The sequence below is a fragment of the Peromyscus eremicus genome, chromosome 3, assembly GCF_949786415.1.
Source record: "Peromyscus eremicus chromosome 3, PerEre_H2_v1, whole genome shotgun sequence".
NCBI classification, from domain to species: Eukaryota; Metazoa; Chordata; class Mammalia; order Rodentia; family Cricetidae; genus Peromyscus; species Peromyscus eremicus.
The window spans coordinates 64000511-64028186 of record NC_081418.1 but is presented as its reverse complement, the minus strand read 5'-3'; the positions used below and the strand labels follow the sequence as shown (position 1 = coordinate 64028186).

The 27676-nt window shown below is 40.8% G+C and overlaps 1 protein-coding gene across 1 annotated transcript in view; it reads right to left on the bottom strand.

Annotated features, from left to right (window-relative positions):
* Ube3c (ubiquitin protein ligase E3C) overlaps positions 1 to 27676 on the bottom strand; it is a 111648-nt gene that overhangs the window by 60638 nt on the left and 23334 nt on the right. The window contains exons 5-11 of the mRNA XM_059257788.1: positions 25512 to 25627; positions 21884 to 22041; positions 19590 to 19743; positions 19050 to 19270; positions 18022 to 18173; positions 15415 to 15602; positions 3919 to 4005 (exon numbers count right to left, since the gene is read on the bottom strand). Coding sequence (XP_059113771.1) covers positions 3919 to 4005; positions 15415 to 15602; positions 18022 to 18173; positions 19050 to 19270; positions 19590 to 19743; positions 21884 to 22041; positions 25512 to 25627 — 1076 coding nt within the window. The remainder of the gene's footprint in view (positions 1 to 3918; positions 4006 to 15414; positions 15603 to 18021; positions 18174 to 19049; positions 19271 to 19589; positions 19744 to 21883; positions 22042 to 25511; positions 25628 to 27676) is intronic.

The following is a 27676-nucleotide window of genomic DNA, read 5'->3' as shown; positions in this document are numbered from 1 at the left end:
AGGGATTAAGATAGCAGATAAATATATTCAGTGAAAATAAATTTACATCAACAATCAAACTACTTAAAGGAAAGAAAGGTCCCTCCCTGAGACAACACAAGTTAGTAACTGGCACCAAAAATGACAAGAGAGTCCACCAGATGAACATGTTTGATGGGTCCCTGTTTCTGCCACCCACAGGACTAGGCAGCTACTGAGAGCAGACACAGTCCCAAGCCAAAGTCCTGGAGAGTTTTGGTTGAAGATTTGGTTCCTGCATGGAGAACCACCCTCTCTTCCCAAACTTCCATTTAACAAAGGCCAATGTCTGTGGCAGCACAGAACATTTTACCTCGTCCCCTGCTTTCAGAAAGGGTTATAACAGTTCTACATTAAAGCCGAATTAGAACCTTCAGGAATCACAGCTTCCGTTCCTCTTGGTGCCTTGTTCCTCCTGTCCATGTTTATAAGTGGCTTCCTTGCCTGTCACAGGATGGGTCTGTAGAAAACTTTTTGTCTCCACTACCTATCACAAGCTGTGATCTATTCCTTTCTTTCTAATAGAAGTCTGTCATATGGAAAACAGGGCTAGTTCTTTCGAAACAAGGAAGCATCATGTCCCTTCTATAATGGAGACCTTCGAGTCATCTCATGGGTATACATTACACCTTCTTGCTTCTCTGGGGATGTTTTCCACAAAAGCTCTTTTTGTTTGTTTTTCAAGACAGAGTTTCTCTGTGTGACACCCCTGATAGTACTGGAACTCACTTTGTAGACTAGGATGGCCTCAAACTCACTGATATCCACCTGCCTCTGGCTCCTGAGTGCTGGGATCAAAGGTGTGCCCCACCATGCCCAGCTCCTAAAAGTTACATTTTAGAGACAGGAACAGGAGTGAAGACCAAGAAACTGACACCACACATGCATAATGGAAGAGTAGAAGCCTTCTAGAGTTCTTACAGGGGGTGGGGTTGGAGCTATGTATCTTGGGGGGTGAGGCAGATGAAGATGGGACTCTGAATCTGCATGGTACTGCCTTCACGGGATCTAGAATGAGAACAGGAACTCTATGCAGGTCACAACAATCTCGTTAACTCTAGTCACAGGGGATCTGATGCCCTCTTCCAGCCTCCATGGGCATTGCACCCATGCAGACAGATATACTGTCCTACTTCACTACAAGTCAAGAAAGCTGGGGGCTGACTTAAACATGCACAATAGTGGTTTCTTCCCCTGCCCAGTCCCATGAGAACAGGTCTTTGCCTCCACTTTCTGAGAGAGTCCTTATTGTGCCACAAGGCCACCCACAAAAAAATTTTCCTGACACACACCAAAGTAATTAATTCACTGCCATTTATTTTGTTGATACTAGTAAAGATAATGGTCAGTACCCTTTAGCTCACTAGCCCATCAATGCAGAGCCATAAAAATCACATCAAACCAAGGAGCATATACTATTTAAGGGAACAAGGCCCAGCAAGTGTTAACAGTTGCCGAGTAGCCAATGTTTCCTACATTTAAGCAGTGCTGAGCCAGCACTGAAGAATCACTCCTATTGTGAATCCTGGTCCTTACATTACCATAAGCAACTGCAGGATCACTCAGGCAGACGACTAAGGCTGCTAACCAATATTAACTTATTTGTTTTCTCCTTAATTCCATGAGGTGAGCAAAAGAAGTTAATCACTCTCACCTGAATGATGGAAAATGGAACTTGGAAGTAAGAGTCACCAGTGCACCAGTGGACTCTCGGGCCAGGGACAAATGAAAAACAGGCCATTCTTACTGTTATAAACACAGACTCAATTATCCTTCTGAAATTAGGTCAATCTCAAGAGACATGGAAGCAAATATAAAAAGTCTATAATTTAATGTAACGGGTAGGACATCAAAAGCTGGTTGGATTACAGACTTCAGATGAATCCCTGCCATCTGTATCCACCCTCAGAAGAAGGATTTGCACCTCTCTGTGGAGACTACTCCCTCTCCCCATTTTTCCTGCTGAATGGGCTCCTGTCTAAGGATGCCCCAGGGGGCCTCTGTGGACAGTGCAGTGACCACAAGAAGAGTAGCCATTGGTAGAGTTGCTATTTGCTGGCTGTCAGTTGCTTTAGCTTCAGTAAGTCAGAAACTAAACTGTCTCATTTCGATGGGAAATATTGGAAAGAACACACTTGAATAAAAACAAGTCTTGAGACAAGTGGTGGTGCACACCTTTAATCCCAGCACTTGGGAGGCAGAGGCAGGTGGATCTCTGAGTTCAAGGCCAGCCTGGTCTAAAGTGAGTTCCAGGACAGCCAAGGCTACACAGAGAAACCCTGTCTTGAAAAAATAAAAAACAAAACACCTAAGCCTTGCAAAATATCTACCCACCCCTACTCCTAGACTTGTTGGCCTGGGGTGAGGTACAGGCTGCATCTCAGTTGGGCCTGGAACCTCTTGGCTACCTGATGAGACAATGAGACAGGCTCCCAGGTCTGACCCAGGTCTCCCTGCTGACCTAGTCTTGCTGTGAGACTATTTTCCAACTAAATTCGCTGTTATTTTCAGAAAAATTAGGTGTTTCATTTTTAATTTTATTCCCAAAAGTAGTATGATGAGATGTTAAGTAGGATTATATTAATACATTGTTTATGTTCCTGGAATTTAATAAAGTAAACAAGTAACAAGAAACTCCAAAATCTCAACTACCTTTACAATTGCTTAAAAAAAAAAACCATATAGCTTTATCTATTATAAAATAGTATTAGTAATTTAATATAATTAACATTATCATTTTTCTTTCACACATCATGACTCCATTTCCTCACCAAAAGACAAATGTCATAAACAAACAGGCAATTTATCAGGCAGACCATAGCATTATCTGTGTTGCTAAGCTGGGGTACTTACAGGTCAATGGTAATTTCCTGTCCTAATGATCTCCAATCTCCTCTTGCCCTAAGTAAACTGTTGTTCTTGAAAGTCAAGGTCACATCAGGGTATTAAAATGCATCCAAACCTTTTATATTCAATTTTCTAAGTATGAATCTAATCTAGGTGTCTCTCATCTGTTGATTCCAGATAAATCACTCGGCCTTCATGACAGTCACCAATCACAGTGGGCTGAGAAAAACTCTATTCATGTAACAATCATTAAGATTCAATGAAAAACATCCAAGTAGTTCAGAGTGTAATGCTACACATGAAAGGAAGTTTCCCTACCACTAAGAAGAGGTTTTCTGGATGTACTCCAGAAGCTGAGGCAGGACTGGTAAATTCCAAGCCAGGCTAGCTGCACAGTGAGACTTGGTTAGTTTTTTGCTTTATTAAAACAAAATAAAATAAAACAAAACAAAAAACCAAAAACAGGAGCAGAGCAGGAATTGAAGAGATGGCTCAGCAGTTAAGAGCACTGGCTGCTCTTCCAGAGAACTGGGGTTCAATTCCCAGCACCCATATGGCAGCTCACAACCACTAGTCCAGTCTCAGGGGATTCAACACCCTCTTCTGACCTCCACAGGCACCAACCACACATGTATTATACAGATATACATGCAGGTAAAACATCCCTACACATAAAATGAAGTAAAATTTTCAGAGAAAAACCCCAATGTCTGAGATCTTAAAAACAAATTTCCCTTCGGATAAAGCCACATTCTAATAAAGTTTACAAATAAGGTAATTGAAATAAGGTAATTGTAAAATTAGGCACTAATTTCTCTCTCTCTCTCTCTCTCTCTCTCTCTCTCTCTCTCTCTCTCTCTCTCTCTGGGGTGTGTGTGTGTGTGTGTGTGTGTGTGTGTGTGTGTGTGTGTGTAACTGAGGCCATTCAGAATACAATTTTCTAACATGACAGAACAAGTGCACGCAGTACTTTAAAACACTCTTACAACACTTTCTTTAAGCTGCCACTTTCCATGCCTTTAGGCTCAATCTGTAAACCTGTGTAGCACATACCCTGTAATCATCTGTGTTGTCATTGAAGAGATGAGAAACCAAAGGTGCCTCAAAAATCTGGCATTAAAGGCTAAACTGTAGAGAAGCCTGCAGAGAAACAGAAAAAGAAATTATTCACTCAAATCATAACTTAAAAAAACAAAGCTATACAACTATGCAGTAAAGACAGTACACAAACTCACTCTGCTCTCTCTCTGCTCTGCTCCCCGCCCCCCACCATCTTTCTCTCTCTCCAGGCCTGGCTCTCCTCTTTCCCCTCCCTCCCTTTCCCTCCTAATAAAGCTCTGAAAACTAAAGACAGTATACAATTTAGAACACTCATATTAAGCTCACATCTGACACAGGACCCTTGGTAAAGAAACTGAAAAAAACCATGTGCCCCAGCTGCAGGAAGGTCTGGCTCTCATCTACTGTTACTGCCCTGAGACTGAGTCCTAGAACCATCAGCCCCAAGGATTCATGGCTGCTTTCACTTAAGCTTAGGCTGCCCTCCCCACAATAAGGCTTACTAAAATATAATAATATTAATTTAAGTTTGCTTAATGCAGTGGCATATACTTTTATCCCAGCAGTTAGGAAACAGATAAAGGAAGACCAAATGTTTAAGGCCAGCCTTGGCTATATAACATATGTTCAAGACCAGCCTGGGCTATATGAGATCTTGTCTCAGAAACAAAAACAAAACAAAACAAAACAAAAAACCAAGAATTTAAACCTGGAAAAAAAAAATCAACCCCCTGTATGTGAGATGAAACCAACAAAAACACAGACTAATGATGATGGAAAAAACAGGAATGTGATTTACTAGACACTTTAAAACAAAGTAGGAAAACACCAATTGGTTAAGTAAATGCAACTAAACAACAATTTCACAATGGAATAGGGATACATTAGGAATGATCATGAGATAAAAATCTAAAAGCAGTGTCAGCACAAGGGAAGACGATCTTAAATATCCAGTAATCACATATCCTTTTTATGATACCTCTGTTCCTGTCATTCACTGAGCCTAACATACAAAGCAAGGGGCACAGAATCCAAATAACGAGCATACACATCAGCTTGTGGAAGAGCAAGCCCAGAGTTAATTCTGCCTGGAATGTCTCAGAACCAAACCACTGGCCCACACACTTTTCAGATGCCTCTTGTTTCTCCCATGGAAACAGCAGTGAGGGTGAGTAAAAACACTAGGTAGTGAGTACCACAACTTACAATATTGAAAGATGTTTTAATTGACTACATTTTGCAAGAAGAGTGTTAATTTAAAAGCCCATAGGAGGAAATAAATAGTAAGGCTTGGATATACAAGGCATCTCAACATAAAAATCCCAAGTAGATCAGCTAATTTCCCGCATTTAATCCAGTATTTCATACATACTACTTGGTATTAGCACTTTCTGAGTACACAATCAGAACTATGAATACTATTTTTAAAATTTTATTTTATTTTTTAAAATAAGGAATGGCCCTAAGAGGGGCTGGAGAGCTATTCAGCAATTAAGAACATTTGGCTGTTTTTGCAGAGGACTGATGTTCAATTCCTAGCACCTACATAGCAGTTCACAATCACCTGTAACTCCAGTTCCAGGGAATCTAATACCTTCTTCTGTCCTCAGGCACAAGGCACATATGTGGTACACATACATTAATAAAGGCACTCATACATAAAATAAGTAAATCGAAAGAAAGGAAGGAAGAACGAAAGAAAGAAAGGGAGAGAGAGAGAAAAAAAATGAGATTTAAGAGAACAATCATTAAGAAAAAGGGAGGGCAGAATCAACTAACCTGGGCTTACAGGGGGTCTCAGAGTCTGAACTGACAACCAGAGAGTCTGCATGGAACTGACCTAGGGCCTCTGCATATATGTTACAGTTGTGTAGCTTGGTCTTCTTGTGGGACTCCCAACAACAGGAGCAGAGGCTGCCACCGTTGCCTGCTTTTAGGACCCTTTCCTCCTACTGGGTTGCCTCGGCCAGCCCTAATAGGAGAGGAGGTACCTAGTCTCATTGCAATTTGATATACCGTGGCTGGTTGATATCCATGGGAGGCCTGCCCCTTTCTCAAGAAACAGAGAAGGAGGAGTGGATTGGGGGGAGGGAGGCCTTGGAGGAGAGGAAGGAGGGGAAACGGCAGTCAGGATGTAAAAACACATAATACAAAAATAAAACAAAAGAAAAGAAAAAAAACAATAAAACTGGGGTCAGGTGTGGTAGCACAAGCATTTAATCCCACCATTTGGGAGGCAAAGGCAGGCAGTTCTCTATGAGTTCAAGGCTAACCTGGTCTACATAGTAAGTTTTAGGTCAGCTTAGGCTACTAAGAACCTAGCTCAAAAACAACACCTGAAACCAGAGCTGGTTAGAAGGCTCAGTGGTTAAATGTGCTTGCTGTACAAGGCTGGTAACCCGAGTCCAATGCCTGTAACTTATTATAAAGGTAGAAGGAGAAACAAAGTTTCTCCACAGAACTGTCCTCTGGCATCCACACTCTACTGTGGCACATGTACTCTACTGTACACACAATGCACACACATACAATCAAAAAAAAATTTCATTAAGAAAAACCAATAGTGAAACCAGGTAGGGTAGTGTCACACACTTTTCTTTCTTTGGGTGTGTGTGTGTCACACACTTTTTAATCCCAGCAACCTGGGATACAGAGGCAGGTGGATCTCTCAGTTTGAGGCCAGCCTGGTCTACAGGGAAAGTTTGTGGCCAACCCACCTCAAAAAAAAAAAAAAAAAAAAAAAAAGAAAGAAAGAAAGAAAGAAAGAAAAGAAAAAAGTGAAACCAGAGAAAAGTGTTACATTTACACAGAAACATGAAATCATTTTCTGTTTGTTTTGATATAGGGTTTGACAATGTAGCCTAGCCTAGGATTAAGAACTCATGATTGGCCGGGCGGTGGTGGCGAAGGCCTTTCATCCCAGCACCAGAGACAGGCAGATCTCTGTGAGTTCGAGGCCAGCCTGGACTACAGAGGGAGTTCCAGAAAAGGCACAAAGCTACACAGAGAAACCCTGTCTCGAAAAACCAAAAAATCTGTCTGGGCTGGAGAGATGGCTCAGAGGTTAAGAGCACTGGCTGCCCTTCCAGAGGACCTGGGTTCAATTCCCAGCACCCACACGGCAGCTCACAACTGTCTGTAATTTATTTTCCAGGGGATTCGACAACCTCACACAGACATATACGTAGGCAAACATCAATGTACACAAAATACAAATAAATTATTTGGAAAAAAAAAACCCAAAAAAACCAGAACTCATGACCTCCCACCTCAGCTGCCTAAGAATCAGGATCTCAAGTCTGTGCACCCACAAAGAGCAATCATAAAATCTTGAACTGGCAAGACTCTATTAAGGTTATTTTGTAGGCTGGAGAGACAACTCAGTGGTTAAAAGCACTGGCTGCTCTTCCAGAGGACCTGGATTCAATCCCCAACACCCACATGGTGGCTCACAATCATCTGTAACTATAGTCTCATGGGATTCGATGTCCTCTTCTGGTATGCAAATGTATATGCAGACAAAACACCCATATAAATATAAAGTACATAAATAAATAAATCTTTAAAAAGAGATTATTTTGCACAACTGCCCTTCACAATCTGCTTGTATCAGAAAGGGAACTCTTACCCATCTCAAAAGTATTATAAACATAAAAATGTCAAAGGTTCATGATGAAGTGGTATCAACATTGAAACACAACTGGATGAGACTCAAAATTATACTGGGAACCTTTAAAGACTCCGAGGGAAGCAAGGAAAAATACTAAAAATGTGTATGTTGCCAGGCATGGCAGTGCATTCTTTTAATCCCAGAACTTGAATGGCAGAAGCAAGTGGGTCTCTGTAAGTTTGAGGCCAGCCTGGTCTACACAGTTTTAGGCTAGCTAGGGCTACATAGTGAGAACCTGTCTCAAAACAAAATAAAAATTTGAAAAAACCCGTGAGACCAATTAAGCCTTTAAGTACACGGGCTCCTGGCATGATTATCCATGAAAAGCTACTTCAGAAAGACTATACTAAGCAGAAAAAGACAATTTTAAAAAAGGGTTGGGTTTGGTGGCTCACGTCTATAATCCTAACACTGGGGCAGAAGGCTTGTCATCAAGTTTGATACCAGTCTGGGCTTCACAAAAAGGGGGGGGAGGGTCATTCTGTTGAAAATTAGAGCTATCTAATTTTCTGAGATGTTTAAAATAGTTTTCATACACTCAATATATTTATCTGTGTATATGTACACAAGAGTGTTATTCCTTAAATGGGTAATGAGATGGCTCAGAAGATAAAAGAACTTGCCAACCAAGCCTGACAAACTGAGTTTAAACCCCAGGACCCACATGGTGGGAGGAGAGATCTGATTCTCTGACAAAGGTTTTCTGTCTTCTGACTTCCACAAGCACTCCATGGTACACAAATGCCACTTCCCATTTGAAAAAAAAACCCACAAACTTTCTACATGAAAACATCCTAATAGTCCATATCTGCTTGTTTTATTTCTCATCAATCAAGAAATTAAATTTAGCCGGGCAGTGGTGGCGCACGCCTTTAATCCCAGCACTCGGGAGGCAGAGCCAGGCGGATCTCTGTGAGTTCGAGGCCAGCCTGGGCTACCAAGTGAGTCCCAGGAAAGGCACAAAGCTACAAAGAGAAACCCTGTCTCGAAAAACCAAAAAAGAAATTAAATTTAAAAAATGTATAGTAATTTTATGTTTTCAAAATGCATGTTTCTTTTGAGCTTTTATCTGAAACTGCAAAGTCAAAACAGAACAAGGATAAAGCAGTATTTCACTTCATCCATTCAGAAATAATCATAGCTAATAATCCTCTCTAATACATACCCTTGTGTATACTTCATACTAGATGTTCTCTCAAAAAACATCTTATGGCAATTCTACTAAGATTAACATTTTTCTGAAACGTCTTTTGTTGTTGTTGTTGTTGTTGTTTTTCAAAACAGGGTTTCTCTGTGTAGCCCTGGCTGTCCTGGAACTCTGTTTGTAGACCAGGCTGGCATCAAACTCAAACTCAGAGAGATCTGCCTTAAAGGTGTACACCACCACACCCAGCTCTGAAACATCATTTTAATGGCTACATAGTTCAAGTTATATTTAAGGCTAATTTTGAAATACTTGTATTTATTCAATGGGCAATAATAAAACAAATTATTAGACCTTTTAATTAAATTACTAAAGGTAATTTAGTTTGGGGCTCTATTTCCAAGAGGTAAAGAAGTGACTTGTCCTTCCCTATACTGAGATAGATTAAAAGCACTCATACTTTATTCACAGTAACAACCCTCTAAGTTAATTAGGGAAGGAATGACTATATAAACTCAGGCCAGTGCTTCTAGGGCATATGAAGCCACGGAGGTGAACACAGTGGAGACATGGCTCATACCCAAGACATCCCTGGCTTCTTGAGACCCTCTGTGGGTAGCCTTACAGGTTTTAGAAACGTAGCTAGACATCTACAATCCTTCTAGCATGTGGGTAGAAATGCCACACTTTGCATTTTGCTGCTGAAGGTATCACTTCTTGGCAAAGAAGTATTAAAATAAGATATGTAACAATTCACTTCTGAGATATGCAAGATTAAAAATAAATCCCAAATGTCCTAAGAGGTAACAAAAATTTTAAAATATAGTTCATCTTGAGTAAGTTACTGAAAAACCTTCACAGATAAACTAGAAGTATAGACGAAAATCTCCTTTTCGAGACAGGGTTTCTCTGTGAAACAGTCCTGGCTGGCCTCGAATTGAACTCGCAGAGATCCATCTGCCTCTGCCTCCAGAGTGCTGGGATTAAGGGCGAGCACCACCACTGCCCTGTGAAGAAAATCTTTAAATACATAGCTGGGTTAAATTGACAACTCAGTACCAAAACTACAACCAGTTTGAACAGTTTGCCTTCGGAACTAATTGGCTTTTTATGAGAGTAGATTCTAAAAACACACTAAATGTGGCATCTCACATTGGAGAACTTGGGAAGCTGAGAAAAGAGTATTATTGGGAGTTCCAGGCCAACCTGGGCTACATGGGAATCTGCAAGCCTGTGTTGAGAGCAAAACCTAAGGGCTAGAAAGATGGCTCAGAGGTTAAAAGCACTTGCAGAGAACCTAAGTTCAGATCCTAGCAGCTACACTGGTGGCCTATAACCACTTCTAACTCCAGGGGATCTGATTCTTTTCTGGCCTCCATGGGTATCCCCCATCCCATAATTAAAATAAAATAAATGGGGGCGGGGGCATAAAAAGACACTGTCTCAAACAACATACCAAAACACACATTCAGACCCAGCACATAAACCTGTTTTAGTTGAGAGGTAGTGTTCACCACTCAGGATGCTGTCTGATGCTGCCACTCTTTACTATTCTTTAACACTACTAAATGAAAACTTTAAAAGGGATGGGATTCTAAAATGACTCTGGTGTACATTTCTTCCAAATTTACATATGTCTTTCCCTCTTCTTTTTATATTAAAAGCAGGGTCTCATATAGCCAAAGATGGTCTTGAATTCTTGATCCTCCTCCCTCTACCTCTCCAGTGCTAGCACTATATGCATATGCTACCACATCAGGAGTAAATTATGTCTTGAGAATTCACTCACAAATATTTAAAGACTACTTAGTAGTTTTCAAAACTTATAATACATTACTACGATGCTAACCTTGACAAAACAGTCCTATTTCTATTGTGTCTAACAATAAACTACATGAAATTAACTTAAAATTGATAAGAATCCAAAACAGAAATACTGAAATGTTTACGTTTATTAGTTTTATATGATCTTCACTCATGAAGTAGGACTCAAATTTTAAAGAGTAAAGAGTTTACTAAATCTATGGATATAGTCTGACAACGTAATTTAGAAGACACAAAATCATAGGCAAAGAAATAAAATTTGTCTCCTTACTGTTAAAGCATTACAGAAATACTTATAAACCACATACACATTATATAATAGTTAATACACAACCTAACACAAACTGTACACCAGTATAACCAGTATAACCATCTACTCTAAATTATGAAAGGACAAGACATGAACCTGCAGCCCAAGAGCTAAAGAGTAGTCATTACCATTGCATGTTGACAGTGCTGGGAAGACACATGGCATGGTACACAGTTGTCTGAGTTACAATGATTAATAAACAAAAGATACAATTAAGTGCTAAGCGAATCCACGAGAGTCTGTCAAAGGGTATTAAGATATAAAATGGAGCCGGGCGGTGGTGGCGCACGTCTTTAATCCCAGCACTCGGGAGGCAGAGCCAGGAGGATCTCTGTGAGTTCGAGGCCAGCCTGGGCTACCAAGTGAGTCCCAGGAAAGGCGCAAAGCTACACAGAGAAACCCTGTCTCGAAAAACCAAAAAAAAAAAAAAAAAAAAAGATATAAAATGGAGAGAAATACACTCATGGATACAAAACAAAATAAACAGCCGTTGTCATCTTCTGTTCTGCCCAGGGGGTGATTGGAACCAGCCATCCAGGTCGAGAGAGAGACAGACAGAGAGACAGAGAGGGGGGAGGGGGAGGGAGAGAGGGGGGGGGGAGAGAGAGAGAGAGAGAGAGAGAGAGAGAGAGAGAGAGAGAGAGAGAGAGAGAACACGCCCCCTCCTCAGTTTTAAGCAGTCATGTACCCAGAAAAACCATGCCTCTATTGGGCCAGATACCCCAAGTTCATTGGTAGAGTGAATTCCCACAATTAAGTTGGCTCAGTCCATTAGTTTTTAGAGAAAAATTAAGTTTATGTTGAGACAGAACTAACTTGGATGCCTCACAGACATTTTAAATGTTAAAACTACAGGCAACCTTACTGACTACTACACACATCTAAAACTTTACTCCCCGCTTTTGAGCTCAGTCAAGAGAGCAAAAAGCCAAGTCTCCAAGAGCATGAAGAGCATGCTAGCCCCATTTAAGGTAGAAAAGAAGAAGGAAGAGGCATTCAGAGATCAGAGTACCAGGATCAAAAAAAGAAAGCAAGTGATTAAGGGTGTTAGGTAAAAGCATTCTGTAGCCAAGTAAAGTTAGGATGGTAACTGATAATGCTTGAAGAGAAGACCCTGTAAGGGAACAATGCAAAGAATGTGAAATTGTTCTGAAAGCAAAGGGGATCCACAGATGAGCCTTCAGATTATGAAACGATTTCTGGTTTTGATAAGCCATCTATCTGTCAAAACATGGCCTGAAGAATGAAGCTCTGACAAAGTATGTTGACTCAACATGCATGGGGCTCATTGAGGAAGATAGATCCAGCTTAAACTAGGACAGTGTGTCCAATGGGCTTCCTATGAGGAAGGGCTTTTCTAATCTGCTGTCTATGTAGTGATCCTCAATCACACTGACTAATGTGACTGAGGATTTGAGTATATTTATAATACTTATACTGTGTAGGGAATAGTAGTTCAATGTTGGGGCACAGAGAAGTAAAAGATGAGCCCATTTTTACTGGGATGAAGAAGGAAGTAAGTTTCTGAGAGATTGAGGATTCCTGGTGGACAGCATGGTTAAGTCCCACATGACATGGCTCTAGCAGTTCAACAAGATTCTGGAACTCCAGGAAGTTATTAAATGAACGTCAAAATTTAAGAGCCAGAGTACTTCTGGGCAGAGGTGGCACATGCCTTTAATCCCAGCACTCGGGAGGCAGAGGCAGGCGGATCTTTGTGAGTTCGAGGCCAGCCTGGGCTACAGAGTGAGTCAGGAAAGGCGCAAAGCTACACAGAGAAACCCTGTCTCAAAAAACCAAAAAAAAAAAAAAAAAAAAAAAAAGAAAGAAAGAAAGAAAATGAAAAAGAAGTGAAGTTTAGTAAAAACAGAGACAGAAAAAAAGAACCCATGAGGGAAACTAAGCAAGAGAAACCCACAAGTATTTAAAAAAACAAACTACCACCAGCCACCACCAAAAAGAACGAAAATATAGTTCTCTATGAAAGAGAGCCCATAAAAGAGGTCAGGACAACATAGGGGGAACAGTCTTGTGAGTTCCAGTAAAAGCAATGCTGCTTTGCAGGAGGCCACTGTTCAGTTGTTTCACACACTGAGACTATGAGCCAGACTGCAGCAGAATAAAAACAAACCTCCCAATGCTAGACACTGAGACCTTTAATGAACTTACTAAGAATAAGGATAACCTCATAACAGCATGTAGCTCTTCTAAATCTGGTTTGTTTCTGCCCTCTGGTAGGTGCTACTTAAAGGCCGGGCTCTATAAACGAGCATGGGTTGGGCTTGTAACTAGTGAACATAGCTGCCTGAATGCTGTCCACAGCTGTGTAGGCCTTCCCTAATCAGCTCATTTACTCATCAAGTTAGCCTGGTTAGAGTAGTTTTCTAGTTTATGAGCACTAGCCTGATTCAGCAGCAGACAGATACTTCCTATATATCTCCTCAAGACATATACACTAACAAGGCCCATCAAAAATGGTACAGTTTGTTGAGTAAGGCAGGCGAACCTGGGAGTGAGCTAATGGGGGCCCTGGTTGGCCATCTGGATATATCAAGAGAAGCAGCTATGCAGACTGGGTAGGCAGTGATAGTCAAAGGCCAACAGTGCAGCATATCTGCAAACTTGCACAGATCCACTCAGTGCTGCTAGAAATGGAAGGCTGGAGCACCTCATGTTTCTGCTGATACTCCCTCCCAACTTCAGATCTCTGGACACAACGGTACTTCTGCCACGTTTATAATTTAATCAGATGATATTAGGTGACTTGATGGCAAACTCAACATAAAACAGCAGTTAAAGGAGTTCTCACCATCTCTGGAACATCCAGCTAGCTAATACTTTTTTGAGTTTTTGTAGATGCAACCAATTTTTCTTTATACAACCACAGAATAATACACTATCATCCTTTTCTCCAATTTTATGCAGAACTGTATCCTTGCATACAGAGTTCTCTGTCTCTTTTCTGCACACCCATGCTTTTCTCAGAAATCTCTATCGTATAAAAATTACTACCACACCCTTTATAATTCTGACAGCCAACGCTAAAGAGAAACTAAACCCACCAATCTCAGCTCTGAAAATAGAAAATACTCCAAAAACAGACTGAAAGCAGTTAAAGCCTTAAGTCCATTTGCTGTTTCATGAGCTGAAAACAAAAAAAACAAAAAAAAAAACCCAGCCTAAATTTTAAAACCTACTATATTTAGAACATAAATAAAAATCCTGGATAAGTTGCTCTGAGAGGGAACAGGGCTGTACTCATAAAATTAAGCCAACACAGAAAGTTGCTTTATTCTTTAAACACCTTTGGAATCAGCACAAGCAAGGCAGCAATGCTCATATGTCCAAAACTTATCATCCAAAGCAAGGGAATCCTATTATAGATCATGTGTCCCATCAAGGTGAAGAGCCTTCAGGTCTCACACCTGCTCTACTGCAACTGACTACAAGGAGTGAATGGCTCACTAGAGCAGAGAGCCCAGGTGACAGGTTGCATTTAAAAACTTGCACATTTTGTTTTGTCCCAAAAGTTAGTTTGTTTCCTCCATTCCTTCATTCCTTCCTTCCTGTTTTTGAGACAGGGTTCCTCTCTGTAGCCTTGGCTGTACTGGAACTTGGCCAGGCTGGCCTCAAACTTAAGATATCTGCCTCCCAAGTGCTGGGATTAAAGGTGTGCACCACCATCGCCCCGTTGAAAGTTTTTTCATAGCTTACATTTTCATTTATCTATCTATCTGTTTGTTTATTTGTTCTCTCTCTCTCTCTCTCTCATTCATTCATTCATTCATTCATTCATTCCTTTGTGCTGACTACAATTACAGATCCATCTGCCTCTGCCTCCCAAGTGCTGGGAATAAAGGTGTGCACCACCACCCGGTTAAAAGGTGGCTTTCTTTCATGGCTTACATTTCTCTTTCTTCCTTCCTTCCTTCCTTTTTACTGACTACAGGTAACATAACTAAAAGGCACCATGAGCCGGGCGGCGGTGGTACACACCTTTAATCCCAGCACTCGGGAGGCAGAGCCAGGAGAATCTCTGTGAGTTCAAGGCTGGCCTGGTCTACAGAGTGAGATCCAGTACAGGCACCAAGAGCTACACAGAGAAACCCTGTCTCAAAACCCCCCCCCCCAAAAAAAACCCAAAAACAAACAAACAAACAAAACAAAACAAAACAAAAGGCACCATGAAGAAAACCTAAAAAGAAATTCAGCTTACTGGCACTAGCTATGAGTCAAAATTTTAAAAATGGATGTTGAGGCCTAAACATTCATATGCAAGACACTCATATGCAAGACACTCATAAGCAAAGCTAGCTGAACGAATCTGTTATTATACCACACTCAGGGCCAGGAAGGATACATAATAATAAATGGTTTCAAAAAGGAAAACAGACTCTCATTTTTAGAAATGGTTTGGTGAATCCAGTATCCCTTATCCTCTTTTATCAGAAAACAGACAAACAGGTCACAGTTCACACTCCATGATTCACAGGGAGATGGCACACTCCCCCACCTTGTGCACACCGACCCCAAGAGACCTGCCTGACTTTGGGCACCATCATACGGTGCTGCACCATCAGTGTGTGGCAGATGGAAGCCATCCTCGTGAAGACCTCCTCACTGGCTGAGTCCCTCCACACCAGGTTCAACAGGGTGTTGGTCTGCTGCTTCGTATCCAGCTTTCTCAGACATTCTTCGGTTATGTATGGGGCTGAGACCCTGCCATCTTCCTAAATACAACAGAGAAATGAGTTTGAGTGAGTGGAGTGCAATCACTTTACATCTTTCTGAAGAGGAAACACAAGCCTTCCCTAACAACGAACCACGTCTCATTACCTCCCAATAGCGTTTCTAACATACCCATTGAAGTAATCTAACTCTTAGAGTAACACAGTCACCATCAGGCATTCCACTTTGTTCTCCACAGTAACACAGCAACTATGAATGCTCAGGTTTTACCTACAGCATTTATTTTAGCATTTATATCTTAAGAAAAATTCATTCCATGTATCATTGTTCTTAGTTGTACTAAGACACCAAACCCAATGAGACTATTATCTCATGACACTTCTACTTTAGATTATGAGACAACAAAAAAAATTCAAAGGATATGTAAAATACATAATAAATTTGGTGTTTTCTCTAGGTTTAATTTACTGAATAAAACCTATGCCATGTGGTTTACTAATTTAGAGTATTAAGTGAAGATATATGCTTTTTTCTGATGTATGTACATGAAAATGTGTGTGTGTGTGTAAATGAGTATCTGTGACAGTACTGCCAACTATCTGAAAACCTGAATATTCAATTTATAGTAATTTACCAAATCTAACACTCTCTTAGAGTAAAAGCCTTAAATTCCAGCCATTAAACTTAAACCTTGAGAACATTTTGCTAATCCTGCTGTTTTTGATACACATAATTTTGCAATCTAAAAGTCAAAAAGAGTTGAGGGTGAATGTTTTTGGTGGGGAGGGTTTGTGACATAGTCTTCCTATATAGTTCATGCTGCTCTCAAACTCAATAGGTAGCTCAAGGTGGTCTTGAGCTCAAGTTTAAGATCCTCCTGCCTCAGTTTCCCATTATTTTAGTAGTGAGCCATGACACCTGGCTTATAGATCAACTTTGACCTTAGAAAGGTCTCCTACAGTCAAATTAAGTTCTACTTAATTATCAGAGGAAGAGAAAAGGTAGTAATATAAACACGATTAGTGACAAGTTATCCCCTCAGTAAAAAGATATCATATATATCCCTACTCCAGGGTGGGTCCCCTCCCCCCCCCCCAAAGAGGGGACACTAGGAATGAAACCCAGGGCCTGAAGCATGCTAGACAAGAGAGTAGTCTACCACTAAACTACATCCTCAGTTCCACTGCCATCATGTCTTTTTTTTTTTTTTTTTCTTGAGACAGAGTTTTTCTGTGTAACTCTGGCTGTCCTAGAACTGGTTCTATTTTTTTGGGTTTTTTTCTTTTTTCTTTTGGTTTGTCGAGACAGAGTTTCTCTGTGTAGTTTTGGTGCCTGTCCTGAATCTCGCTCTACAAACCAGGGTGGCCTCGAATTCACAGAGTTCCCAGCACTCAGAAGGCAGAATCAGAGATCTCTATGAGTCTGGAGCCAACCAGGGTTATACAGTGAAACCTTGTCTCGCCCCGCCCCCCGCCCCCCACCAAAAAGAGTTATGTGTGGTGGTCCCCACCTGTCATCCTAGCACTTAGCAGGCAGAGGCACGAGAATGACTGTAAGTGCAAGGTCAACTTGGGCTAAATAGTGTTCTAGGTCAGCTAGAGCCACATAAGATCCTGTCTTTAAAAAATCTGAAAAGGGGGACTGGAGGAGAGATGGCTCAGTTGTTAAGAGCACAAGTTGCTCTTTCAGAGGACCTGGGTTCAATCACCAATACCCACATGGTGGCTCACAAATAGCTCTAGTCCCGAGGGGATGTACAACCTCTTCTGACCTCTGAAGGAGCTGCATGCATGTGGTATACAGATAGACATGCAGGCAAAACAACCCATGCACATGTAGGGGATGGGGTGGGGGGAGTCAGAACAAAAGATCTGGCCCAGAAATGTGTAGTTCTTGGCTTATTTTTAACTGGATAATTAGTTCTCACCCCAAAGAATCATCTCCAAGGTAGAAGAAAGAAAAGAGGATTAAAACACAAAACTGTGTAAGAGATCCCCTAAAACAATTATGAACAATGGGAGGGGGATGACTGCAAGTGGAGCAATATTTTCTATAGATGGAAGCAGTAACCAAACATCGTCAGGCAGGGGGCTAATACATGCCTCTGTTCCTAAATCAGCTCTGCTCTCAGGAAGGAAGAGCTTTCTATAACAAAGCCTATACCACATTTTAGCATAGCTAGGAAACAGACTGTACACAACTTACTTCCCCAGCCTCTCTCAGAGGAAGCTGATAGTGCTCACGCAATGCTGAGAAAGCTGCTTGAGCCATAGGCGCAGCATTTACTTCTTTCATTTCTATTGGCAACTTGAGACATCAAGTTGATTCTGGGGTTGGGATTACTTTAAATAAGGGCATACAGACAAGACTGACCAGTTTATCTTAACAGAGCTGCCTGCTCCCCTGGCTGTAGAACTGAAGGTGAGAAGCTAGAAGAATACTTCTAGTATAGTGGCTTACAGGACTGGTAGGCTGGTCAGTCTCCTCATTATCATCCTCAGAGTCACTGGTGGAATCAGGACGGCCTGTACCGGTGGGTGAAGCAGGTAGCTGAGAGAGGAAGGTTTGGAGCACTCGTAGATAAATCAGCAGGCCATCCTCAGAGAGTGCTCCTTTGAGAGACAATCAGCACATGAGTTACTAAGAGTTTCTTCAGACACTTGGGCATCACTTTCTTCTTCCAGAGAGGTACTTCTGAACGGGCCTTACTGTTTTAATTAAATTCAAACTGCCACACATTATGCAATGTATTTGGTTTTTGTCTCAGGGAACCTAAGACCAGAGCACCAGCAAGGTCAGTCACTCCTGTAAGCCCCTTCTGGCCACACCCACTGAGTTCTTGCTAGAGGTTACTGAAGGCTTAAACAGCCTAAAGGTATGCTAATACCTAGACAGGTAAAGTGATAAGCAGGCTAGAGTTTTAATTTTAAGCCCAATCCCAGCTTCTAAGAAGAAGCAATCAGGAGAAGGGCTACTGAAACTGAAACAAGGTTCTGAGCCCCTGAACATACCAGATAAATGTTTAAGCCCCATACCCTCCCCACAGACCTTGACCAGTTTATTGGTTGCTCAGTTGTAACCATTATAATCCAATAGTCAACATGATTCTCAGACTCTAGTAAACTATGAGGTTCAAGGAAGGGGTTGCAGTAACCCCAATTTTTATTACTTGGTCAGAAGCAAAGGCAACACTACATTTTGTGCAACGGGGTCCGAAGTGCAGGCAGGTTCATGGGACTAAGCCTGACTTGTGGGGTCTGACCTTCTCTTCAAGCAGCCAGTATGAGAACTAAAGTGCTGAGGGTTGGGGGAAGCCCAGATCTTGCATCAAGGTCCAAGATGTAGCATGTAGACTAGGAAAACAGCTGGATTTCCAGATTTCTAACAATTTGTGAAATTCATGCTAAAATGTCACTGCAATCTTCTCCTGACTCATCTGCCCAGCTACCTATACAGGAGTTAGGAAAAATACATCTTGCATTTCATACCCAAATAGTTCTCGCCAACAGTTAAAACAAAATAGAAGAGCCATGGCACTCCGCTACTCCGTTTTGAACTTCGACTCTCTAGTAACAATAATGCATTCAGAAAGGGCTCATAAGGAAACACGGTTTGTGCATCTGCTAACGCCGGAATGACGAAATGAAAAATTTGATCAGTAAAAGGTGCTGCCAGAAACTCCTCTGTGAAGGCTGAGAAAACTTGATGTCTGGAAAGGAAAAGGAATTTAAAGAGAATCAAAACATCCTACCCATCAAATCACAGATTAAAATCACTTCCCCAAATGTCCTCTTAAGTAAATAATTTATATTCTAAAGTAGAGACTAGAATTTGATTTTTATCTTTTCTATTAAGATAATTTTTTTCAAGATGGGTACTAAAGAGCAGGAAATAAATAGCCAGATCATCAGAATTACAGATTTATGTTAGGCACAGGCAAGACAGAGAAAAGTACACTGCACACTTCCCTGTGAACCATGACATACTAATACAGAAAACATGTGACTGCCCAGTCTCCACTCACCCACCTTGCACCTTCAGGACAGGAGCTGTACGTAAAGTGCAATGGTTTTAGGACATTCTCCAGCAAAATTTTTGCTATAGGAACTCGCGATAAATCGGAATATTCAATACTTGATGGAAGCTTGCTATTAATCAACAAGTAGAGAGATCTATAGTACCCTAAAAAAAGGGGGGAAATACATTTATATTTAGTGCCCTTTTTTACTACAATGGAGAAATACTTTAAAATTTTTAAAAATACATTTATTTTGGGAACTTTCAGAGGACAACTTGGAGGAATCTGTTCTCTTCTTCTACCTTGATGAACCCAGGAATTGAACTCAGATCATCAAGTTTCGGCAGAAAGTGCCCTTAGTCACTGAGCTATCTCACCTGCCATCATCGATTTTTAAACGTCTTTATAAAGCTATATGGGTGGAAAGGGGAAGAAGAGAGTCTCACTCTATAGTTCAGTCTGGCACCAAACTCACAGCAATCTTTCTTCCTCAGTCTCCCAAGAGCTATGGTAGCAGGTGAGCCATGACATCCGGCTACATTCATTTGGCTAAGACCTGAAGAGCACATAGACTCACACATCCAGTGCTTAGCTAGCATCAACAATGCCTACTATGCCAGTCTTGACCCACTGCTACCCACTCATTCAGAAGCAAACCTAAGACATAATTACTTCAGTATATCATGAAAAGATAAAGATTAATTTTTTTTTTTCAAGACAGGGTTTCTTTGTGTAACAGCTCTGACTGGCCTGGAACTCGATTTGTAGACCAGGTTAGCCTTGAACTCAAGAGTTCTGCCTGCCTCTGCCTCTGAGTGCTGGGATTACAGGCGTGCTCCACCACATACTGGCAAGATTAAATATTTTAAGAGGACCATTATCATAGCTAAAAGTGAATTAATACTTCTTAATATCACAAATAGCTACTAAGTAATCAAGTTGCCAACTGTCTGGTATTATTAATTTTATTTAATCAACATGCTTAACTCCTAGTCCCATAATCCCAGTAAGGTCCAAAATGTGACCTTCTGATCCCTCTCCCAAATACCTCAGTATGGAATTAATGTTGTGGGCTCCCTTAGTGTTACAATGAATTCATGGGTCCAGACACATTCATATGCTTCAGTCGACAGTAGTTGTTATCCTCAAGACCTTCATGCTACCCAGTGGCTGCTGGTGGCAGTTTGCTCTGATGGAGGGAATGTCTCCTGTCTCACTTTGCTAGCCTAACCATGACTTGCTTGTCTGTAGGGGCTTCCGATTTTCTTTTAGAGAAAACAACATACTTAAAGACTACAACCTGGACTCAGTGACTTGAAGACAGGTTATACATACAACAGTAATGCCACGAAATAATTCATTAAAACAAGTGAAAAACAGCTGTGCCACTGCAGACAACAGAAGCAGCAATTTTGATGGAAGATTTTCAATCATTTTTTATTTTTAGAAACAGTTCAAAGAAGGCACAGCTCATGATTATCTTCCTAACAGTTTTAGAAAACGAGAAAAATAAAATATTTATCAAATGCTTAGCCTGAATTGGGTATATACAGTACACCAGTTCACTCAAGTTCACTGCCATCATGAATCTATTTCTTAGAAGATCAAACTCTGTAAATTTCACTGTGATTTTAACTAAGTCAGTACTTTTCTGAGATTTTTAACAAATGAAGTTTTAAGTTTTTTACACTTAATAAGCTCTACAAACAGTGAAAATGCATGAGACATTAATTTTTGTGGCTTTAACCTATATCAGCTAGAGTTAATTTATATAGGTTAATACTTCAATAAAACAAGCAAGCTCTTTAACTTATGACTTTCAAGAACAACCAACAACCAGCTCCTTTTCTTGTTTTTCGTTTTTTTTTTTTTTTTCTTTTTTCTTTTTCCCCCCCGAGACAGGGTTTCTCTAATAACTCTGGTTGTCTTGGAACTCTTTGTAGACCAGGCTGGCCTTAAACTCACAGAAATCCAGCTGCCTCTGCCTCCCAAGTGCTGGGATTAAAGGAATGCGCCACCACGCCTGGCCTCAAACCAGCTCCTTTTATGATTAACCAGAGGAACTTGTTTTTTATAAAACAAAGAATAATAAGTACAGACAGTGAAAAGGCTTCTGCATTTCCAGAGGCTAGTAACAACACTAGACTCAGTGGCTGCTATCACTCTCCCAGAAGGCACACACAGCTTCTATTCTGAAGATCACAGTGTGTTGTTCAGAGCAGTACCATCCCCCTCAATAGCACACAAGCCAATGCATGCCTCTACAACAATGCCCACCTCCACAGGTCTGTCCCGGCCACTTACCATTATGAACCATGTAGTGCAAAACTTGTTCAATCACTGACACCACATAGCTGGAATCTTGTAAAACAGGCAAGTACGTATTCTCAGATGAAAACACCTCAAGCATTCGCATTGGAAGTGCAACATTCAAACTGTCATCACTACAGTTTTGCAGCAACCTGGAAAAACAAATTCACACACTTATTAAAAAGCCAGGGCTGCCAGTTTCCCTGACTTCTCCAGTTCCTGTGATGAGCACGTGAGCCACTGCATCACTGCCAGGGTCTCTGAAAACAGGCAGGGCTCAAGCAACAATGTTCAGACTTCCTGAGTCTTTTATTATGTGTTAACAGTATCCTTTTATCAGGTAGACATGAAAAATATACAATCTCAGAGGGAGAGACAGCGGAGGACCAAAGATTGCAAACAGTGACAGAAAATCATAACTCATGGATTGTTGCAAGAGAGGCTGCATTTTTTCATCTGGGTAAGGCTTTCTAGAAAAAGTGTCTCTGCAACCAGTGACATCGGGTCTGTTCAGATCTGCAGGTTCCCAACAGTACTGACTACAGCATGTTCTCTTTGGTTCTGCACTATCTTGACTGAAGCCTCCCCTCCTGCTACTATTGTCTCCCATGTGAAAATGTTCTATCTGGGGTTGGGAAATTGTGTCTCAGAGGGAGGCTGGCACTGGTGTTTAAGGATAAGCTCCAGTGTATATACTATGCCTCATCTCTTTTGGGTATTTTCTTTTCTTTTTTCTTTTTCAGAGCTGAGGACCAAACCCAGGGCCTTAGCAAGCGCTCTACCACTGAGCTAAATCCCCAACCCCAGGGTATTTTCTACGTACAGAACTACTGGATCTCAAATGGGTCTAAATTGCACGTGAAGCCACCAGGTTCCCACAGACACTGTGAGAGGGAGTCCCCACCGCACCACATCCTAGCACTGGGTAGGAAGCATTAGAATTCAGCAACTCTGAGTCTATGAGTATGTATCACAACATGGATTTCTATTTCTCTAACTAATACTGATAGTACTTTCAAGTGTGTGCTGATCCAACTCAGAGAGAGGTTTTGTTTTCAAAGTTGGGCTCACAACTGTTGCCTATTTCTCACTGTTTGCCTCTTGACAGTATGGATAAACTGCCTTTTCACCTTTCCAAGGATATATGTCATGCATGGTAATATTCCTTTTTCTTAATTCGCCAATTCTTCCTTCTGTACCATCAAGGCTAACTCCTCAAAAGACCAAGTATGATTTTTTTTCCCAACTACTACCCTTAATCTGTTACTCATCATTTCTCTCTGTGGCTACTTCTGCCACTCCACATTGCACTGCTGCATCAGGCCAAGGGTACTGCTGAAGGAAAAATGAACAACTGAAATAGCTCCAAACAGGCTCCTGAGCATCTTGCCCAGCTCATACAGGCTGCTTCTTTACTTGGCAGATGCCTGAGAACAGAGCCATGGCTCCCACCAAGAACTAAATAGGCTGCACAAAGCAAAGGTTTCATTCAGGAACAGAAAGCATATTTGAGTTGACTATAGCATCAACCAGCCTTACATTAAAACATGAAGACCTGACTCATACTCATCTGAGAATTGGGCTTTAACCTCATTGAGGCTCAGATGAAAGTACTCATTTTGACCTATCCCTCCTCTCCACTTCAGTTTCAATCAGCTGGCTCCTTCTGCTCTTTTCAGCAGTCCCCAAAAGACCAGTCTTTTACCTTTCACACAATCCAATCCATCGAGTCCTATCCAGTTTGATGTTCCCATAGTCTCTAAAACCCTTCACTTCAAACAGCTCCACTGAAAATTCACATGTATCTTGAACTCACCTTCATCAGAGCCCCAGGCTTCACTACTGCCTGTTCTGGCTATATCCTGTAGCCCATACCCATCAGATTCAGCTATCACTACTCTCCAGTCATTTCCAACATATTTCTGAAGCATAACCTGGAGGAACGTGTTGGAGGGTGCAGGTCTGGATACAGTTATCAATGGTATTATGTAATCACAGATTCCGTCTGTGATGATAACTCAGGAACCTGAGAAGGGACTGAGCATTTCACCCAATGCCTATTGCTGAGTGAAAGCAGCTGTTACAAATGGGCCTGTCAACCCAGGTGCCTGGCCTCCCTGCGTTCAGGCAACATCAATCTCAAATTATTTTCAGACTGATCATGATATTGGGGTTTGTAGAAGGACTCTTCTTTCTAGAACTGGATGTGGAAGTATCTGGGAAGTAGAGTGCCACTATGAGAAAGAAATTACAATGGCTCAGCAAAACATTCAGTAAGTACAGACTCCATGCTGGGTGTGGTGGTGTACACCTTAGTTAATCCCAAGGACAGCCTGGTCTACATAGTCACAAACAAACAAACAAACAAACAGGCAAACAAAAAGGAACTGCTGACTCAAGATGGTAGGCAATGAGCACTTGGGGCATCATTTTTTTATTCTTTTAGGTTGAAATTTTTAGGAGAAAATTCAGGCTGTGTGACCCTGAACAAAACTTTCCTTTGGCTCCCTACTTGCTCATACAAAGCCAAGATGCATTGGCTCTCCCCTACAGGCTGATTCTGACCTAGCACATCAAGAACCATCCCCACCTCTAACTGATCTCATCACAAAGACCTCCCCACTAGGTACCTCATATCCTCTCTTTTCCTTTTTAATCCCCCCAGTACTTACTAACATCTATGTCTTCCTATAAAGGTATCTATATTTTACTACAGCTCTTGAGAGGCCAAAGCAGGGAAGACTGCTTTTGATTCAAGGCCAGTATGGGCTGAAAAACAAGATCCTATCTTAAAAACAAACAAACAAACAAAAACAAAACAAAAAAAAACCCCAAAACACCAAAACCCCCAGAAAACCATAGGGCTGGAGAGATGGCTCAGTGGTTAAGAGTGCTGGATGCTCTTCCAGAGTACTGGGGTTCAGTTCCAAGTACCATAAAGTGGTTCACCTCTGTAAATCCAGGTCCAGGGGATCTCACACCCTTTTCTAGTCTCTATATGGTACATAGACATATACATAGCAAAACTGCAGAATATTATTTTAAGATGTGTTACTTTTGTTTATGATGCATTTGTTTAACTCTCTGAAGCTGTGTTACTTTGCCTGTCTAAAACACCTGATGGTCTAATAAAGCACTGAATGGCCAAAAGAGGGCAGGAGAAAAGATAGATGAGGCTGGCAGGCAGAGAGAATAAACAGAAGGAGAAATCTGGGAGAAAGAAAACAAAAGCAAGAGAACAAGGAGATGAGGATGCTAGGGGCCAGCCACCTAGTACACAGCCAGCCGTGGAGGAAGAGTAAAAGTAAGGTATACAGAAGTAAAAGAAAGGTAAAAGCTCAGAGGCAAAAGGTAGATGGGATAATTTAAGGCAAGTTGGCAAGAAACATGCCAAGCTAAGGCCAGGCATTTATAAGTAGTAATAAGCCTCCGTGTGATTTATTTGCTGGGTGGCAGGTCCCCCAAAAGAGCAAAAACAGGCAACTACACAAAACATCCATACACATTTAAAAAAAAAAAAATCAGTAAACCAATAAAACAAAACAAAGCTGCTTCCCAAATCACTTAGCACCTAAAGATATCTCACACATTTTCTAAGTTTTCAACTATGACAAAAACTTACCTGCAACAGAGGCTCATCAACCTCTTTATTTGAAATAAACATGTCAGTCTCTCTGATCCATCCAACTGCTTGACAAACAGAGAGCTGTGTTTAATTAAGTTCTGATACAGCCATATCTGTTAAGAGTGAAACATAAAAATACAATGTTTAATCCATAAAATTTGCTCGCTTATTTAGGTAATACTAAAAATGTCTTTACATGGTTTCCACACTTTAATCAAAACTTGATAAAGAGTAAGGATTTTAAGTCAGGATTTTCTTAACAAGACTTGTATTCTCCATCTTAATAACATCAATGTTAATTTACATTACTACATTAGTCTCTAAACAAAGAATACATAAAGCTCATTCTACTTGAAACAATAATTCATAAGCAAAAGGAAGCAATATACCAGAATACCACACAGGAAAATAGAGCACCACCCTCAAGTTGCATGAACAACTCTTTGCCCTTCTTGTGTTCAGGTGTGCAGTCTCCTTCAGCATCCTTTCTTTCTGTTTCTTTTCCCTAACTCCATGCACCATTTAAGGGTTTTCTGTTGTTGTTTTTGTTTTTATGTTACACACAGAGATTTACTAAAGAGAAATTTCTCTCACACACTCCCCACAGGAAGGCAATCACGTGGCTCCCAGGCCAAGGACAATCACATAACTGGGCTGGTCAGAGTCCACTCTTTTGGACACAATGATGATTGGCCTGTGAGTTTAGTAAAGTGGAATGTCAGAGTCCGTCCTTTGTGTTCACAAGGCTTGGCTGTAAACAGTATGTATGTGGCTGATTCTGAATTGACTCTTCAATACCTAACAAGAACTCTCTTCTATTTTCTCCACTATATTTTTATGAAATAGACTCATATTCTGCTTTCAGATCATAAGGCCTATTTAAAACTGTCTGAAAGTAGAAGATTGCTCTGATCTGGGGCCACACTGTCCATTTTCATGGGAACATGATATAAATTTTTTATACTACCTGACACAGGGCTTATCTTAAATTTTGTGGCTCCTATTAACAAAAATAAGACATACAAAAACTATACATGATAAAAAGTTAGAGGACAGTTGTAGGAACTCCAAGAATAAAGTTTTACTTTATTAACCAAGTATTTGAAGTGAATTTAAAAATCTTAAAGTAAGACTACTATACTATCTTCAACACTTTCTGAACTAGTTTCTGTTCTTCATTTGGCAATCTTTTCTAAAATTCTTTCCTTTAATTTTTATTTATGTGTTGTATGTATGTGAGTATATACCATGGCATGTGTATACAATACAGTTTAGAATGACCCGCAGGAGTCAGTTCTTTCCCTCTACTAGATGTTGGTCCTAAGAATCCAACTCAGGTCATCAGGCTTGGGCACAAGTACCTTTAACCTGCTAAGCCATTTTGCCATACCCTGATTTTGACAAGTGACAGATACACCATTACTATCTAAAAAACTGCACTAATTAAACATCTGTTTTGCTTAATATTTATTTACTAAAGGCACATGAGTATTTAATATTATTTTGCTTTTTTGTTTGTGTTTGTTTCTGTAGTACTGGCTAGTTTTTATGCTAGTAATCTGAGACGGAACCTCAATTGAGAAAATGCCCCCAAAAGATCCTGCAGGTAAGCCTATAGGGCATTTCCTTAATTAGTGATTGATGTGGGATGGCCCAGACCATTGTGGGTAGGGTCATCCCTGGGCTGGTAGTCCTGGGTTCTATAAGAAAGCAGGGTGAGCAAATCATAAAGAGCAAGCCAATTAGCAGCACCTCTTCATGGCCTCTGCATCATTTCCTGCCTCCAGGTTCCTGCCTTGTTTGAATGCCTGACTTGACTTCATTTAATGATAAACTGTGATATGGAAGTATAATTGAAATAAATTCTTTCCTCCCAAGATGTTTCATCAGAACAACAGAAATCCTAAGACAGGATGGTCTCACACATTCTAGGTAAGTACTCTACCAATTCAGAGCCCCATATTGTCCTTACATATCTTAAGAGTCAACCAGGGGTGAATGAATATCAGTAACATAAAAACCAAAACAAAGCAAAACAAACAAACAAAAAAACCCCAAGAAGAGTAGAAAGACAGAGAAATCAGGAAAAGCAAAACAAAGGCTTTCCCAGGATAACAGCAGGCCTAGAAAGTGCTAGGAAGAATAGCATGAAGACAGGAATA